This window comes from Prionailurus bengalensis, unplaced genomic scaffold, assembly GCF_016509475.1.
Source record: "Prionailurus bengalensis isolate Pbe53 unplaced genomic scaffold, Fcat_Pben_1.1_paternal_pri Un_scaffold_75, whole genome shotgun sequence".
Classification (NCBI taxonomy): Eukaryota; Metazoa; Chordata; class Mammalia; order Carnivora; family Felidae; genus Prionailurus; species Prionailurus bengalensis.
This window is the reverse complement of record NW_025091175.1, coordinates 29,047-44,805: the sequence shown is the minus strand read 5'-3', so window position 1 is coordinate 44,805 and position 15,759 is coordinate 29,047. Positions and strand designations below refer to the sequence as shown.

The window sequence follows — 15,759 nt, the reverse complement described above, 5'->3', positions numbered from 1 at the left end:
TTCCCATACCTTGTTTTTTGATTTTACTTATTTGAGAGGCTGAAAGGCTTCTCATCTTCTGCCACTGACTGTTGACTCTTTCATGCTACGTAAGTGCACACTTATGGATACTTTATTGTATCTTTTTGTATAGTCATGGACCGACTATTTACATAAGTAAAATACGTACTATTGTAAATTTACTTCCCCTTTCTGTTCCAATAGGGCACCATATTACTATTTTTGAAATGTTGTGTATGGGTAAATCATATTATCTATGAATATCTGGATTTAAAGAACTATAAGATGCTGATTATCGTAAAGGAGCCCTGGGGTTGATCAGGATGAGAAGCATTGCTACAGAAAATTAAACAATTAGCAGAAAAATTCTTTCCCACTTGTTTTTTCACTTTTGCACACATAATTCAGTGTTGGAATCATACAAAGAATGATCATACAAAGGACAGTGGTGTGAGTTTAAGTCTTTAATAAGGAATGCAATCCCAATAAATTCTGTATCCTTATACTTCTGTGGAGGTCTTAAACTGATTTTCTTTTGGCAAGTCATGTCAGCTAGATTGCCTTTGTGTCTGTCATTGCAGATGGCGTTTAATGATTGCTTTAGTTTGAGCTATCCTGGTAACCCCCAGCCGGGCGACTTGATTGAAGTGTTTCGTTCTGGCTATCAGCACTGGGCACTGTACCTGGGTGATGGTTATGTTATCAACATAGCACCTCTAGGTAAGTTTTGTTTCCCGCAACTCCTGGAGGTTTTGAACTCTCTTGTTATAAGAAGGAATCATGAATGAAATCATAAAAAAAAAGAAATAAAATGTAGAAAGTAGATAAATCTATCTGAAATAGGTTTAATGAACGACATAGTAAGACCAAAGTGGCTTTGGCTAAATCAAAAAGACATTAAAATGTTAACCAATTAACATTAGAATCCAGTAAAATCTCTGGATTTAAAAAACATAATTAAAAAGGAAATAATCCACTGGGGAGAATATTGCTCACAAACATAAGCATCAGTGTCTTTACCTGTCACACAAATCATTTCAATTTGTTCAACATCTATTTACAGATTACCCAGTATGTGCCAAAGGCTCTGGTAGATGCTGGGGATACATAAACAGCAAAATCCCAACAAACATATGGGTAAAGAACTATGAACAGTATGTAGAAGAAGAAAAGCACAAGTCAATACCCATCTTTAAAGGGACTGGTCTAGGAATTGTACAACAGAATAACACATTTTATGCCTATCACATTAGCAAACATTTAAAAGTGGTAACAGTCAGTGTTGATAAGGGTATAATGAAACCAAAGCAAGGATATTGTTGAAAGAAATGAAAGTTGATAACATCATTCATGAAAACAATTTAATATGGCACAAAAACAGACACATAGACCAATGGAACAGAACAGAAACCCCAGAACTAGACCCGCAAACGTATGGCCAATTAATCTTTGACAAAGCAGGAAAGAATATTCAATGGAAGAAAGACAGTCTCTTTAACAAATGGTGCTGGGAGAAGTGGACAGCAACATGCAGAAGATTGAAACTGGACCACTTTCTCACATCATTCACAAAAATAAACTCAAAATGGATAAAGGACCTGAATGTGAGACAGGAAACCATCAAACTCTAGAGGAGAAAGCAGAAAAAGACCTCTCTGACCTCAGTCATAGACCTCAGTAATTTCTTACTTGACACATTCCCCAAAGGCAAGGGAATTAAAAAAAAAATGAACTACTGGGACCTTATGAAGATAAAAAGCTTCTCTGCACAGCAAAGGAAACAACCAACAAAACTAAAAGGCAACCAACGGAATGGGAAAAGATATTTGCAAATGACATATCGGACAAAGGCTAGTATCCAAAATCTATAAAGTGCTCACCAAATTCCACACCCGAAAAGCAAAAAACCCAGTGAAGAAATGGGCAGAAAACACGAATAGATACTTCTCTAAAGAAAACATCCGGGTGGCCAACAGGCACATGAAAAGATGCTCAACGTCTCTCCTCATCAGGGAAATACAAATCAAAACCACACTCAGATATCACCTCACGCCAGTTAGAGTGGCCAAAATGAACAAATCAGGAGACTATAGATGCTGGAGAGGATGTGGAGAAACGGGAACCCTCTTGCACTGTTGGTGGGAATGCAAATTGGTGCAGCCGCTCTGGAAACTGTGGAGGTTCCTCAAAAAATTAAAAATAGACCTACCCTATGACCCAGCAGTAGCACTGCTAGGAATTTACCCAAGGGATACAGGAGTACTGATGCATAGGGGCACTTGTACCCCAATGTTTCTAGCAGCACTCTCAACAATAGCCAAATTATGGAAAGAGCCTAAATGTCCATCAACTAATGAATGGATAAAGAAATTGTGGTTTATATACACAATGGAGTACTACGTGGCAATGAGAAAGAATGAAATATGGCCCTTTGTAGCAACATGGATGGAACTGGAGAGTGTGATGCTAAGTGAAATAAGCCATACAGAGAAAGACAGATACCATATGGTTTCACTCTTCTGTGGATCCTGAGAAACTTAACAGAAACCCATGGGGGAGGGGAAGGAAAAAAAAAAAAAAGAGGTTAGAGTGGAAGAGACCCAAAGCATAAGAGACTCTTAAAAACTGTGAACAAACTGAGGGTTGGTGGGGGGTGGGAGGGAGGGGAGGGTGGGTGATGGGTATCGAGGAGGGCACCTTCGATGAGTACTGGGTGTTGTATGGAAGTACTTCGATGAGCACTTTGGATGAGACTGGGTGTTGTATGGAAGTACTTCGATGAGCACTTTGGATGAGACTGGGTGTTGTATGGAAAACAATTTGGCAATAAACTTCATATATTGAAAAAAAAAGAAAACAATTTAATAGTGTGTATGAAGAGTCTTAAAAGAGTTCCTATGCTCTGACCCTGTAATTTTACTTCTCTGAGTCTATTCTTCAGAAATATTTATAAAGATGTAGAATAACATTCAGCATAAAGGTATTCACTTCTATCTCATAACAGTTTAAAAAACAAGCAATGGCAGAATAACAAATGATGGTGAGGATGTGGAAAAAAGAGAATCTTCCTGCACTGTCAGTGGGAATATAAATTGGTGTAGCCATTGTGGAAAACAGTATATTTCCACAGAAAATTAAAATTTCCTCAAAAAAAACCAATGATCCAATAATTCCACTATTGGATATTTACCCAAAGAAAGTGAAAACACTAATTCGAAAAGATGTATGTACCCCTATGTTTATTGCAGCTTTATTTACAAGGGCCAAGATAAGGAAGCAACCTCGGTGTCCACTGAGAGATGAATGGATAAAGAAGATGTAATATATATACTCGCACACACACACACACATGCACACACACACAAATATATATATACATAATAAATTATGTATATGTATATACACATACATATATACATAATATGTAATATATATATAATGGAATGTTAGCCATAAAAAAGAATGAGATCTTTGCATTTGCCTTAACATAGATGGATCTAGATGGTATTATGCTGTGTGAAATAAGATAAGGACAAATACCATGTGATTTCACTTCTATGTGGAATCTAAAAAAAAAAAAAAACACCAAAACCCACAAAATCACAAATGAACAAACAAACCAGAAACAGACTCACAAATACAGAGAGCAAATGGGTGGTTGCCAGAGGGGAGGGGAGGGATAGGTGAAATATGTGAAGGGGATGAAGAGGTTAAAAAAAAAAAAAGCCAACAATGGCTTAGATTCAATAGTAGACTAGTTAAGTGAATTAAGACTTTGTCACAGAATATTGACAGAATTCTTTGGTTGCAAGTAACAGAAACAAACAAAAGTTAGCATAAGCAAAAAGGCAAATTCATTGCTTCACTGAGGAAAACTACAAAAAGGATAAAGACGGTTGGTGCTGGCTTCAAGGATGCCTGGATGTAGGGGTATAAGCATGAGTATCAAGACTCACATCTGCATTTCCTTTCCAAGTATTGTCTTAATTCTCCCAGACTATGCCTCTCTAGGAGACTGAACTGATAGTCATCAACATCCTTAGGCTCTCATTCTTATAGTCTTGTGATCTAATAAGAGAGGGTCAATCCCTGCCTGTTGCAGTTAGAAATAACATGGAGAACAATCTAATTTGGGCGAGTGTGGATCCCATGCCCATCACTGCACCATCGTTGTGCCCTGGAGAAGGAGATACTGTGATTAGCCCACACAAAATCATTTCCAGAAAGAAAGAGGCAGAGGTGGGATGGGGTGCTAGATAAGCCAAAACAATAGCTATTTAACGGCCCTTAAAAATCATATTTCTGGACATGCTTAATTGCTTGAGAAATAATCTTGCATGATATTTACTTGAAAAAATCTAGATTAAAAATGCAGTGTGTCATATTATACCTACTTTGCAAAGAAATAATATATACCCATGTGAATGCACACATAGGTATGCTTCAATATACATGTGTTAATAAAAGACATAATAAAAGGATATAATATTATCAAAATAATAACATGATTATGGTTGGGCAGATAATGGGTGATTAAATTTACACATTTATGTTGTTTTTTTATATATTTCCTAAATATTTAGAAATAAGCACAAATTAATTCATTTTTTAAGAAAAAAAAATGTATGCAAATAACAAGTAGCCTGGAGATTTTTTTTTCTTCAAGTTACGTTTAGAAAGAAGTTTTAATAACCTTGGTCTTACTATCTTGGAGATGTCTGAGAATTTTTAATGTAGTGACTTTTGCAACATCTTGAGATATTTGCCTCTTGTTCTAGAATATTGGAAATGGAAATGGCAAATAAAGTGACATTTACGATACACACCCATTAGTTTCTGCAGAGTCTAGTGATTAACAGTAAGCAATGCTGCAATATCTCTGCAGTTTTCACGTCCGGAAAACAATAAGAGATTTTTCTGCTCTTCCCTTATTTTCATGTGTTAAGCTCCATTTTAACATGGTTCTAGTACTGAGCTCTGATCCTGTAGACTGAAACGCAGTTTTCTGGTTCTATTGTTAACTACTCAGGTGGTATTTTGCAAGCCAGTTTACCTCTCTAAGCTTCAGTGTCCTCCTCTCTAAATTGATAGCATCAGACTAGTGTAAATAAAACTTTAGTAATTCTAACTAGGAGACCTCTGCTCTAAGGACTTGTACAAGAACTTCCAATGTGTAAGATATTAACTGGAAGTGCTGCTTGAAGGAAAAGGAACTTGGAAGGTAGGAAAAAAAGGGAGTGGAAAAGAAAGTTAGCTTTTAGTTATTACAAAAAGGAAGACTCTCTACACACTGGTTACATGGAGACTCTCTCTCTCATGATTGACTTGAACACATAGCCAAGCATAGCAGTCTTGGGCAGATGGAGAGGGACCAGGGCCAGGTGTTAGAGCTGAACACTGAGCAATCATCTGTCCAACCTCAGATGCTGGCAGTAGCAGACCAGGAGACAAAGGTATCTAGCAGTCTAGGCAACTGTTTGCCAACTGAGGCCGTTAAAAGGGAGTTGCAGGGGTGGGACATGTAACAGGTGGGTGTGGCATTGCATGGGGCTGCATCTGGTGGACAGGGCCTACTAGGTTAGATTCAGTTTCAGGACTTAGTTTCTTGGCCTAAAGGAACTGGCAAGACAAAAGCAGGGCCCCAGCTTGACCCCAGCTGACCCCTTGGAGGGGTTTCAAATTGGAACCAAATTGAAGCCAAGTGGAAAGAACAAGTGTAAAAAGGAGAGAAAGGGGTAAGGAGCACACTTAGACAACAAGGACGAGCTTATCAATCACAATGCACACAGCTGAGGCCCAAAGAGAGTAGTTGGGAAGGGTTCAGATTCTGAAAAAAAGCACATTTTATGGGAAAAAAAGGAAACAATGGTTTTATCTGTACTATGTTAGGAACACATACCAAGATCTCTAATAATAATGCCAATTGATAGAGAACTTGTTCTCCAAGAATGGGTAGTTTTCTCACTCAATTTTCTCTACGGGCAGATACAGGTTTCTCTTCTATTTTCCCTCATACAGTATGAAGTGTCATTGATAAACTACCAAGTGAGTTATTAAGCCTGGTATGATTAAGTAGCTTCTGGTTTGGTGCTAAGTTGGGAACCGAGCTGGGTTCACTTCCAACATGTGGCATTGCAATACTCTGGCATTGGGGTTCTCTGAGCTGGGTCACCACATCTTGCTAACCAGAATTCTCCTTATAGAGGATGGCATTCCTGCAGCATTTACAAGCGCCAAGTCTATATTTAGCAGGAAGGCCCTGGTGAAGATGCAGCCCCTGAAGGATGTCGTGGGAAATGACACATACAGAATAAACAATAAATATGATGAAACTTATCCTCCTCTCCCCATGGAGGAAGTCATGCAGCGGTCAGAGATTGTTATTGGACAGGAGGTGGATTATGACATACTTGTCAACAACTGTGAGCATTTTGTGACTTTGCTTCGCTATGGAGAAGGAGTTTCAGAGCAGGTGAGTTTTCTTTAGAAGACATAGAAGTTTCTTACCTTGGGAAAATAAGCACTACTGACTATAAGATTCTCAGGCCTAAAACAAAATGAAAAGAATGGAGAAAAGGTGAGAATCCTGAAGGATAAGGACAGGAATTGAGGTGTCCAAGATCAGGTAGCAGTTATGACCACATTAATGCGTGAACGTGGACATTTTGAATTTGGGGCTGGAAGGAGCTTGAAGCCGAATCAAGACCATAGCTTTTCTGTCAGTCCTGTTGCGTTCTGTCCTTCAGGGTTCCTTCCTTCCGTTTTTCTGCCATACAGCAGCCTCACATGCTGAAAGGGACATTCTGAAAAGAATGTTGAAATATTTAAATGGAAGTTCATTTGCCAGAAATAGAGATGGTAACTCTGAGATTCTTCTCCATTACCTGACTGAGAGAGGCCAGCTAATGACAGACATGTTTCGGTGGCTTTGAAAATTGTTCCTGTCTCCTTGCAATGCTAGTTTCAGAGGAATCTTGTGCTTTTAAGCAGATCCTTTGATTGGTTGAGATTTTGGATGATTTCTTAAAATGGATCAATTATTTTTAAAGTAGCATGCATTGTTGTCGTCTCTCACACTATTTTGTAGCGTGGCAGATTCCTAACTAAAAGCATGCTTGGTTCATTTGCCTTCTTTCTACCTATTGTGGCACCATTCCAGTTCCAACATTGATGTTCTAACCTAAAGATTTATTAAAGGGATATTGAAGAATGAATAAAGGCTCCCAGTATCCTGAAATGGTTGAATCAGTTACAGAAACATCTGTTCTAAGGAATTAGTTTCCAATTCCCCTCACGGAAGCTTGGGAAGATGGGACAGGGAACATAATGAAAGGATACATTTGTTTTCATTAGGAAATAATTTAATTGGAAATGCATTTTTATTAGGAAATATATTAACATAATGAATGTGCTATTCCCATGTAACAATAAATCGCTTCTGAGCCAGAGCACAGAAGATATCCACACAAATTCCTGTTCACCTTCGCATTAAAAACTAAGGGTGTAACTAGGAAGTGGAGTCCATTCCTCTCCTTTGTAAATGATAAAGTTGTCCACTGTGTTCAAGAAGCAATTTTTTTTAATGTGGCTAAAAAAAAAGGGGGGGATCAGAACCATCTTCTTGCTTTGGCTCTAATTTACCATCCCTCATCTTTTCCCTTTTCATACCCAGAATCAAGACCCATGAAAAATTAATCATTCCTCAACAACTAGAACTGTTCTCTAGCTGGTTCTGTTGCAGGAAGTACAGTGACAGCCCTAAGAACTCACCTAAGCTTTGAAATTGTGCTTACCTGAGCTACAACCGCATCTTCCCCAGTTATTAGGTTGGTGGCTTGGAGAACATTGTTTATCAGTTTCCCAACCTATAAACTGAGGCTCTGTGGGGGATTATACTAGATATTTGAAGTCTCTTAGTGCACTGTATTACATATCATCCATCTCAATAAACAATGTGTCTTAGATGAATGTTATTTTTAATAATAGTAATTAAGAATTTTAGGGGCGCCTGGGTGGCGCAGTCGGTTAAGCGTCCGACTTCAGCCAGGTCACGATCTCACGGTCCGGGAGTTTGAGCCCCGAGTCAGGCTCTGGGCTGATGGCTCAGAGCCTGGAGCCTGTTTCCGATTCTGTGTCTCCCTCTCTCTCTGCCCCTCCCCCGTTCATGCTCTGTCTCTCTCTGTCCCAAAAATAAATAAACGTTGAAAAAAAAAATTAAAAAAAAAAAAGAATTTTATAGCTGTATTGGTACTCCTCGATAAAATTTATGTTGATCTGATAGAAACTGTAGCACATTATTATTATTTTCATGACTATCAATAATTGATAATATTACTACCAACAATAGCTAGTGTTGGATTAGTTTTGGGGTCTCCTCAGGGATTAAGGGCCTTTTTTTGAAAGTGTCAACAAATTTATTTATTTATGTATTTACTTATTTATTTATTTAAATCTAATTTATTGTCAAGTTAGCTAACATCAGCATATATAGTGTCCTCTTGACTTCGGGAGTAGATTCCCTTGATTCATTGCTTACATACAATGCCCAGTGCTCATCCCAACAAGTGCCCTTCTCAATGCCCATCACCCATTTTCCCCTCTCCCCCACACCCCCCACAAATCAACCCTCAGTTTGTTCTCTGTATTTAAGAGTCTTTTATGGTTTGCCTCCCTCTTTGTTAAAAGCTATTTTTCCCCATTTGCCTCCCCCATGGTCTTCTCTTAAGTTACTCACATTCCACATATGAGTGAAAGCATATGGTATCAGTCTTTCTCTGAGTGACTTATTTCACTTAGCATAATACCCTCCAGTTCCATCCACATTGTGGCAAATGGCAAGAGGTTGTTGCCTGTTTTCTCCTCTAGGGTTTTGATGGTTTCCTGTCTCACATTTAGGTCTTTAATCCATTTCGACTTTATTTTTGTGTATGGTGTAAGAAAGTGGTCCAGTTTCATTCTTCTACATGTTACTGTCCAGTTCTCCCAGCACCATTTGCTGAAGGGACTGTTTTCCATTGGATACCCTTTTCTTGCTTTCTCAAAGATTAGTTGGCTGTACATTTGTGGGTCCCATTCTGGGTTCTGTATTCTATTCCATTGGTTTATGTGTCTGTTTTTGTGCCAATACCATACTGTCTTGATGATTACAGCTTTGTAGTAGAAGCTAAAGTCTGGGATTATTATGCCTCTGGCTTTGGTTTTCTTTTTCAACATTAGCTTGGCTATTCAGGGTCTTTTGTGGTTCCATACAAATTTTAGGATTGTTTCTTCTAGCTCTGAGAAGAATGCTGGTGCAATTTTGGTATGGAATGTGTAGATTGCTTTGGGTATTATTGACATCTTAACAATATTTTCTCTTCCAATCCATGAGCATGGGAATGTTTTTCCATTTCTTTGTGTCTTCTTTAATTTCTTTCTTAAGTGTTCTATAGTTTTAAGCATACAGATCTTTTACATCCTTGCTTAGGTTTATTCCTAGGTATTTTATGGTTCTTGGTGCTATTGTAAATGGGATCAATTTATTGATTTCTCTTTCTAGTGTTTCATTATTGGCGTATAGAAATGCAACTGATCTCTGTACATTGATTTTATAGCCTGCGACTTTGCTGAGTTCATATATCAGTTCTAGCAGCTTTTTGGTGGAGTCTTTTGGGTTTTCCATGTACAGTATTATGGCATCTGCAAAAAGTGAAAGTTTGACTTGTTCTTTGCCAATTCAGATGCCTTTTATTTCATTTTGTTGTCTGATTCCTGAGGCCAGGACTTTCAACACTATGTTAAACAACAGCGGTGAGAGTGGACATCCCTGTAGTGTTCCTGATCTCAGAGGGAAAGTTCTCAATTTTCCCCCGTTGAGGATATTAGCTGTGGGCTTTTCATATATGGCTTTATGATGTTAAGCTATGTTCCTTCTATCCCAACTTTCTTGAGGGTTTTTAAGAAAGGATGCTGTGTTTTGTCAAATGCTTTTTCTGCAACTATTGACAGGATCCCATATGGCCCTTATATCCTTTCTTCTTTTAATGTGATGGATCACACTGATTGATTTGTGAATATTGAACCAGCCCTGCAGCCCAGGAATGAATCCCACTTGGTCATGGGGAATAATTCTTTTAATATACGGTTGAATTCGATTTGCCAGTATCTTGTTGAGAAATTTTGCATCCATGTTCATCAGGGATATTGCTTTGTAATTCTCCCTTTTAGTGAAGTCTCTGTCTGCTTTGGGAATCAAGGTAATGCTGGCTTCATGGAATGAGTCCGGAAGTTTTCTTTCCATTTCTATTTTTTGGAACAGCTTGAGAAGAATAGGTATTAACTCTGCTTTAAATGTCTGGTCGAATTTCTCTGGGAAGCCATCTGGCCTAAGACTCTTATTTGTTGGGAGATTTTTGATAACTGATTCAGTTTCCTCGCTGGTTATGGGTCTGTTCAAATATTTTATTTCTTCCCACTTGAGTTTTGGTAGTGTGTGGGTGTCCAGGAATTTGTCCATTTCTTCCAGGTTGTCCAGTTTGTTGGCATATATTTTTTCATAGTATTCTCTAATAATTGTTTGTATTTCTGTGGTATTGGTTGTGATCTCTTCTCTTTCATTCATGATTTTATCTATTTAGGTCCTCTCTCTTTTCTTTTTGAAAAGTCTGGCTAGGGGTTTATCAATTGTGTTTATTCTTTCAGAAAACCAGTTCTTTGACGCGTTGATCTGTTCTACTGTTTTTTTCAGTTTCTATAATGTTTATTTCTGCTCCCATCTGTATTATTTCTCTTCTTCTGCTAGATTTTGGGTTTCTTTGCTGCTCTGCTTCTAGTTCCTTTAGGTGTGAGGTTAGGTTGGGGATATTTCTTGTTTCTTGAGATAGGCCTGGATTGCAATGTATTTTCTTCTCAGGACTGCCTTAGCTGCAAGGGATTAGGGGTCTTGAACATAGAACAGTTTTCTTGGGGAATGGCTATGTATTTCTCTGAAATTAAAAAACCTCAACTGCATTTAAAAAGATTAGAAAGGTGGAAGGATCATGGTCCATCTTTTTCTTCTTCGTGCTTTTTTGTGTTAAAAAAGTTAATAGGCTTCATTTTTTTTAGAGTAATCTACAGTTCACAGCAAATGTGATCTGGAATTTTAGAGAGTTCCCACATACCCCCTCCCCATCACCCATATACACGGCCTCCCCCACCATCACCGTTCCATATCAGTGTGGTATATTTGTTACAAACAATGAACCAACACTGACACATTATCCACCAAAGTCCATAGTGAAGGAAACTAGAATATCACCTCAAAATATGTGGCATAAGGATTATTATTTATTATCAAGAGCTGAAGGCACTTGAGAAGAAGCAGGCCCTGCTCTCCACATATTTGCCTAAAAGTGGGAGATACATTTTTGAAAGGTGTCCCTCTTCCCTTTGCTAGCAGGAAGGACAACAATTAATCATCACAGACAACCAGTAGAGGAATCTAAATAACAACACTTACTGGGGCACCTGGGTGGCTCAGTCGGTTGAGCGTCCGACTTTGGCTCAGGTCATGATCTCGCGGTTTGTGAGTTCAAGCCCCGTGTCGGGCTCTGTGCCGACAGCTCAGAGCCGGGAGCCTGCTTCGGATTCTGTGTCTCTGCATCTCTTGGCCCCTCCCCTGCTCATGCTCTGTGTCTCTCTGTCTCTCAATAATAAATAAATGTAAAAAAAAATGTTATATAACAACCCTTACTAACTAGCCTTTGCCTTTAATTTCCCATGTTTACCTTACCGTGGTCTGCCATCCTTGGCAGCCTGAAACTGCTCTCTTTTGTCCTGCCATTACTCTACAAATGTATTGATCTTTGCTGAAGATGTGCTATGTAAGCCTGAATTCTAAGCCACCTCTTTGAATTACTCTTCCCTGAGTTTCTCCTGTGTATGTTTGAGATGTACATGTTAATAAACCTCTGTTTTTCTCTTGTCAATTTGCCTTTTATTAGTGAGCCTCAGCTGAAAACCTAAGATGCACAAAGGAAAAATTTTGCCTCTCCTAAAATAGTTTACATTAGAGTTTAGTCTTAGTGTTTTGCATTCTATAAATTGTAACTGTATAGTGACATATATCCATTAGTACAGTATCATACAGAATAGTTTCCCTACCCTAAAACTTCTCCGTGCTCTGCTTGCCTATTCGTCTTTCCTCCTCTCAAGTGTCTGGCAACTGCTGAGAAGAATGCATACTAAGCAACATGCATTTAAAATTCCTCCATGTCTTTTCATGATTTGGTAACTCATTTTTCTCTATCACCAAGTAACGCTCCATTGTCTGGATGTACATTCAGCAACTAAAAAACATCTTGGTTGATTCCGAGTTTTGGTAATTAGGAATAAAACTGCTAGAAACATTTGTGTGCAGGGTTTTGTGTAAATACCAAAGGGCATGATTACTCGATTGTATGGTAAGAATATGTTTATTTTTGTTAGAAACCATGGAAGGTCTTACAAAGTGGCTGTGCCCTTTTGGATTCCCACCAACAATGAATGGAGAGTTCCTGTTTTTCCATGTCTTCTTCCACATTTAGTATTGTGAGCATTTTGGGTTTTAGCCATTCTAATAGGTACACAGTGGTGTCTCACTGTCTTAATTTGCAATTCCCTAAACATGTATGAAGTTAAGCGTCTTTTCATATGCTCCTTTGTCATTTGCATATTTGACGATGTGTCTCTTGAGATCTTTTGCCCATTTTTAAACTGGGTGGCTTGCTTGTTTTCTTTTTGTTGCGTTTTAAGAGCTTTTTACATATTTCGGGTAACAGTTCCTTGTAAGATTTGCCTGTTGGAAATGTTTTGTTTTGTTTTTTTCTAGTATGTGGCTTGTCTTTTCTTTTAGAAAAGATTTTAAGTAGACATGCTCCACTGGTATAGTCTTACCAAGGTATTGAAATGTGCCTAGCTTTGTGGAAGATGGCAGCATTCTTGCATAGGCCTGAACAAGCTGATCTACAATATACTCTGACTGTGCTCCAGTGCTCCAGTGCTCCAGTCTCAGAGGAAAAGGAATTTTGGTAGACCTTGTGGTCATCTGTGACCCAGCTATGCTATGTTAGGATACAGCACTCCAGATTCAACTAATATTTCCCTGGTCATGTTTAGATCCTCAGAATGAGGCTTTTATTATGGCCCACAGTCAGAAAGCCCTGTAAAGGATAAAAGTATGAAGAGTCAGCTTAGGTGACTTTATAATCCTAAATAAGTTGTGAAATAAAAGCTCGTGTTCATATAGGTTCTGAGAACATTCTGAGCTGTTACAATCTTGCAAGTCAGATCCTGTTACTCAAAACGCCAAGGGATTGTCCCAATCACACAAGGTTTTGCCATCTAGAATGTAACTTGAAGTAAGTGTTTGGGATTTGGGAAACCGCGTGCACTATAGGAAATAGTTTCCTTGTAATTGTATCTGGCCTGTGTGCTCTCAGGGGATTTTGGCTTAGGATCACATTGCTTTCCCCAGGCCTCTTAGATTTGTGGGATTTCTTTCATCTCTTGTATTTCTACTGGCTGAAAGATACCCAGTGAGTTAGGTCTGCGTTTAGCAGATCCCATTACACAAAACGCCAAGGGATTGTCACAGGATTTTGCCATCTAGAATATAATTTTAAATAAGTGTTTGGGAATTGGGAAGCCCACAGGATCTTCCCCAGGGCTGTACCCTACTGCCATTTGACTCCTCTCTCTAAAGATACCAATTGCATCTTCTTATTTGTTCATTGCCCCGCCACCACCATATTTCCCTGTATCAGATCTTGGGATCTCAGCATCTGCCTGGAATTATATGAGAGTTAGGCTTGATTATTCGATTGACTATCCGATTATTGATTTTGCCTCTCTTTGGAACTTTGTCCTCTGTCTTGTATCTGCCTGTCCCCCTGGCTCCCCATGGGTAGTTCTGGACTGCAGCAAATTGTGACTCTTTCCCCGGGAAATAACTTAGGTGGTGACTAATTAAAAATTATGAGTAAAATAATCAAGCAACCAAATAAAGTTAGGATTGTAAAGTAAAATAGCATTTGTCATTTCTTCGCCAGCTGCCACTCTCCCTGGCAGCTGGGGATGGTGGCACAGCAGGGAGTTTTGGTGACTGGCCTTGTCCCTGCAGACCCCAGGGTGATATAAATGGAGTAAATGCTCCTGTCATTGGCCAGGCCCTTGCAGTCTGGTTCCCACAGGGAAGCTGCAGGTAGGGAGGCAGCACTATGTGGCAGTCACGTGGGGGTGGCAGGCTCTGTGGTGGAGACCTGTGGGTTAGAGAGAAGGCATGCTCAAACGTGATCTGGGTCAGGCTTTCCAGCATTTGGGTTTGTCCCTGGAATCATTTGGGGGAAATGTTTTGCTTTATTTGAAAGCCTGATTCTTCAATCCCAGAGAACAACTGTTGTTTTCAGAATGTCTGATGACTCTGAAGCATCTGAATATGACCTTTGGGTCATAAAACTGCACGCAAACTCATGCAGATGGAAGGCAGTATTAGCTGAGTGCCATGAAAATCATGAATATTTATTAGATGCCTCATCATGATGATTAATACCCTTAAAGCTACAAACGTCTGAACTCCTTTATGGACAACTGAGCTCGAGAGTAGTTTATTTTAGTTTGTCTACATGACAAATTAATTTGTGACACAATAGTTAACATCAGTAGTGACCTCTTTTGAAGTTTGTTTATCAAAAGAGAAATTGTTGCTACCAAATAAGAGCATATAGGTATTTAGTTTAGATTACATCTGTGAATTCTTTCTCTAGTAGACATTCTTGAGTCAGGAACACACACACACATGATATTCACTCTGGTATAGACCAAACTAGGGTGTATTAAGGAGGTAGGGATTGTTTGGAAGGGAAACACATGGTTCATGGCTCAACCCATATCTAAACATGTTGGTGGTATGACCTCAGGCAAATCACTTAACTTACCAAGTTTTCCCAAATAGGAGTAGCACTACCTCCCAGATGTACTATGATGATTATTAGGAATTGTGCCATAATGAGTTATAAACTATTGGGGGCCATAAAAATATGAGAAACATACACCTACGTGTATTTAATTATCTCTTTGTCATAATTACAAAAATTATAAATTTATTCATCTTCACACAGAATTTAATTTGGCATGAAGCTTTAAATTTTTCCGGTGTCATCGAAAGGGTCTTCAGTTTGCTTGGATTTAGGACACTGAGGTGCCTTTAGAATAAGCTGTGGTGTTTTTTGTTTCTCATTTCTCTATAGGCCAACCAAGCAATAAGTACCATTGGGTTTGTGACAGCTGCTGCTGGTGTCTTCTCACTCCTGGGCTTGTTTCCAAAAAGACAAAGAGCAAAATACTATTAACAATTTACTGAAGAGATATTGGAACTGAAGGAATTTGTGAGGAGGGAAAAAAAACTGGGAATACTTATTTTCGATGCATGATTATTGTTCAAAATTCCAGTGATGGATGGCAGTCTCTTTAATAAATTGCTTACTGATGTTATCTCATTATTGAGCCGTGGAAATTTTTCTCCCTACCAGCAGAGATTTGCCATGGCAGCTTACACAAGAAGCAGTAGCCTTTTTTTTTTTTAATTTTTTTTTCATTTTTTATTTATTTTTGGGACAGAGAGAGACAGAGCATGAACGGGGGAGGGGCAGAGAGAGAAGGAGACACAGAATCGGAAACAGGCTCCAGGCTCTGAGCCATCAGCCCAGAGCCTGACACGGGGCTCGAACTCAGGGACCGCGAGATCGTGACCTGGCTGAAGTC

At 38.9% G+C, this 15,759-nt stretch overlaps 1 protein-coding gene across 1 annotated transcript; it reads left to right on the top strand.

The window, feature by feature from the left end:
- The first annotated feature begins 555 nt into the window (after positions 1-555).
- Positions 556-15,495, top strand: LOC122478530 (phospholipase A and acyltransferase 1). The gene is made up of 3 exons (XM_043572082.1): positions 556-720; positions 6,204-6,472; positions 15,246-15,495. The coding sequence occupies exons 1-3, from the start codon at positions 582-584 to the stop codon at positions 15,345-15,347; spliced, it is 510 nt and encodes a 169-aa protein (XP_043428017.1). The 5' UTR covers positions 556-581; the 3' UTR covers positions 15,348-15,495.
- Positions 15,496-15,759: the final 264 nt, after the last annotated feature.

Excerpts from the sequence above, each read along its gene's own strand:
- LOC122478530 (XM_043572082.1), top strand. The coding sequence starts at position 582 with ATGGCGTTTAATGATTGCTTTAGTTTGAGCTATCCTGGTAACCCCCAG. Across the intron at positions 721-6,203 it reads TATCAACATAGCACCTCTAG|AGGATGGCATTCCTGCAGCA; the intron begins GTAAGTTTTGTT and ends TTCTCCTTATAG. Across the intron at positions 6,473-15,245 it reads GAGAAGGAGTTTCAGAGCAG|GCCAACCAAGCAATAAGTAC; the intron begins GTGAGTTTTCTT and ends ATTTCTCTATAG.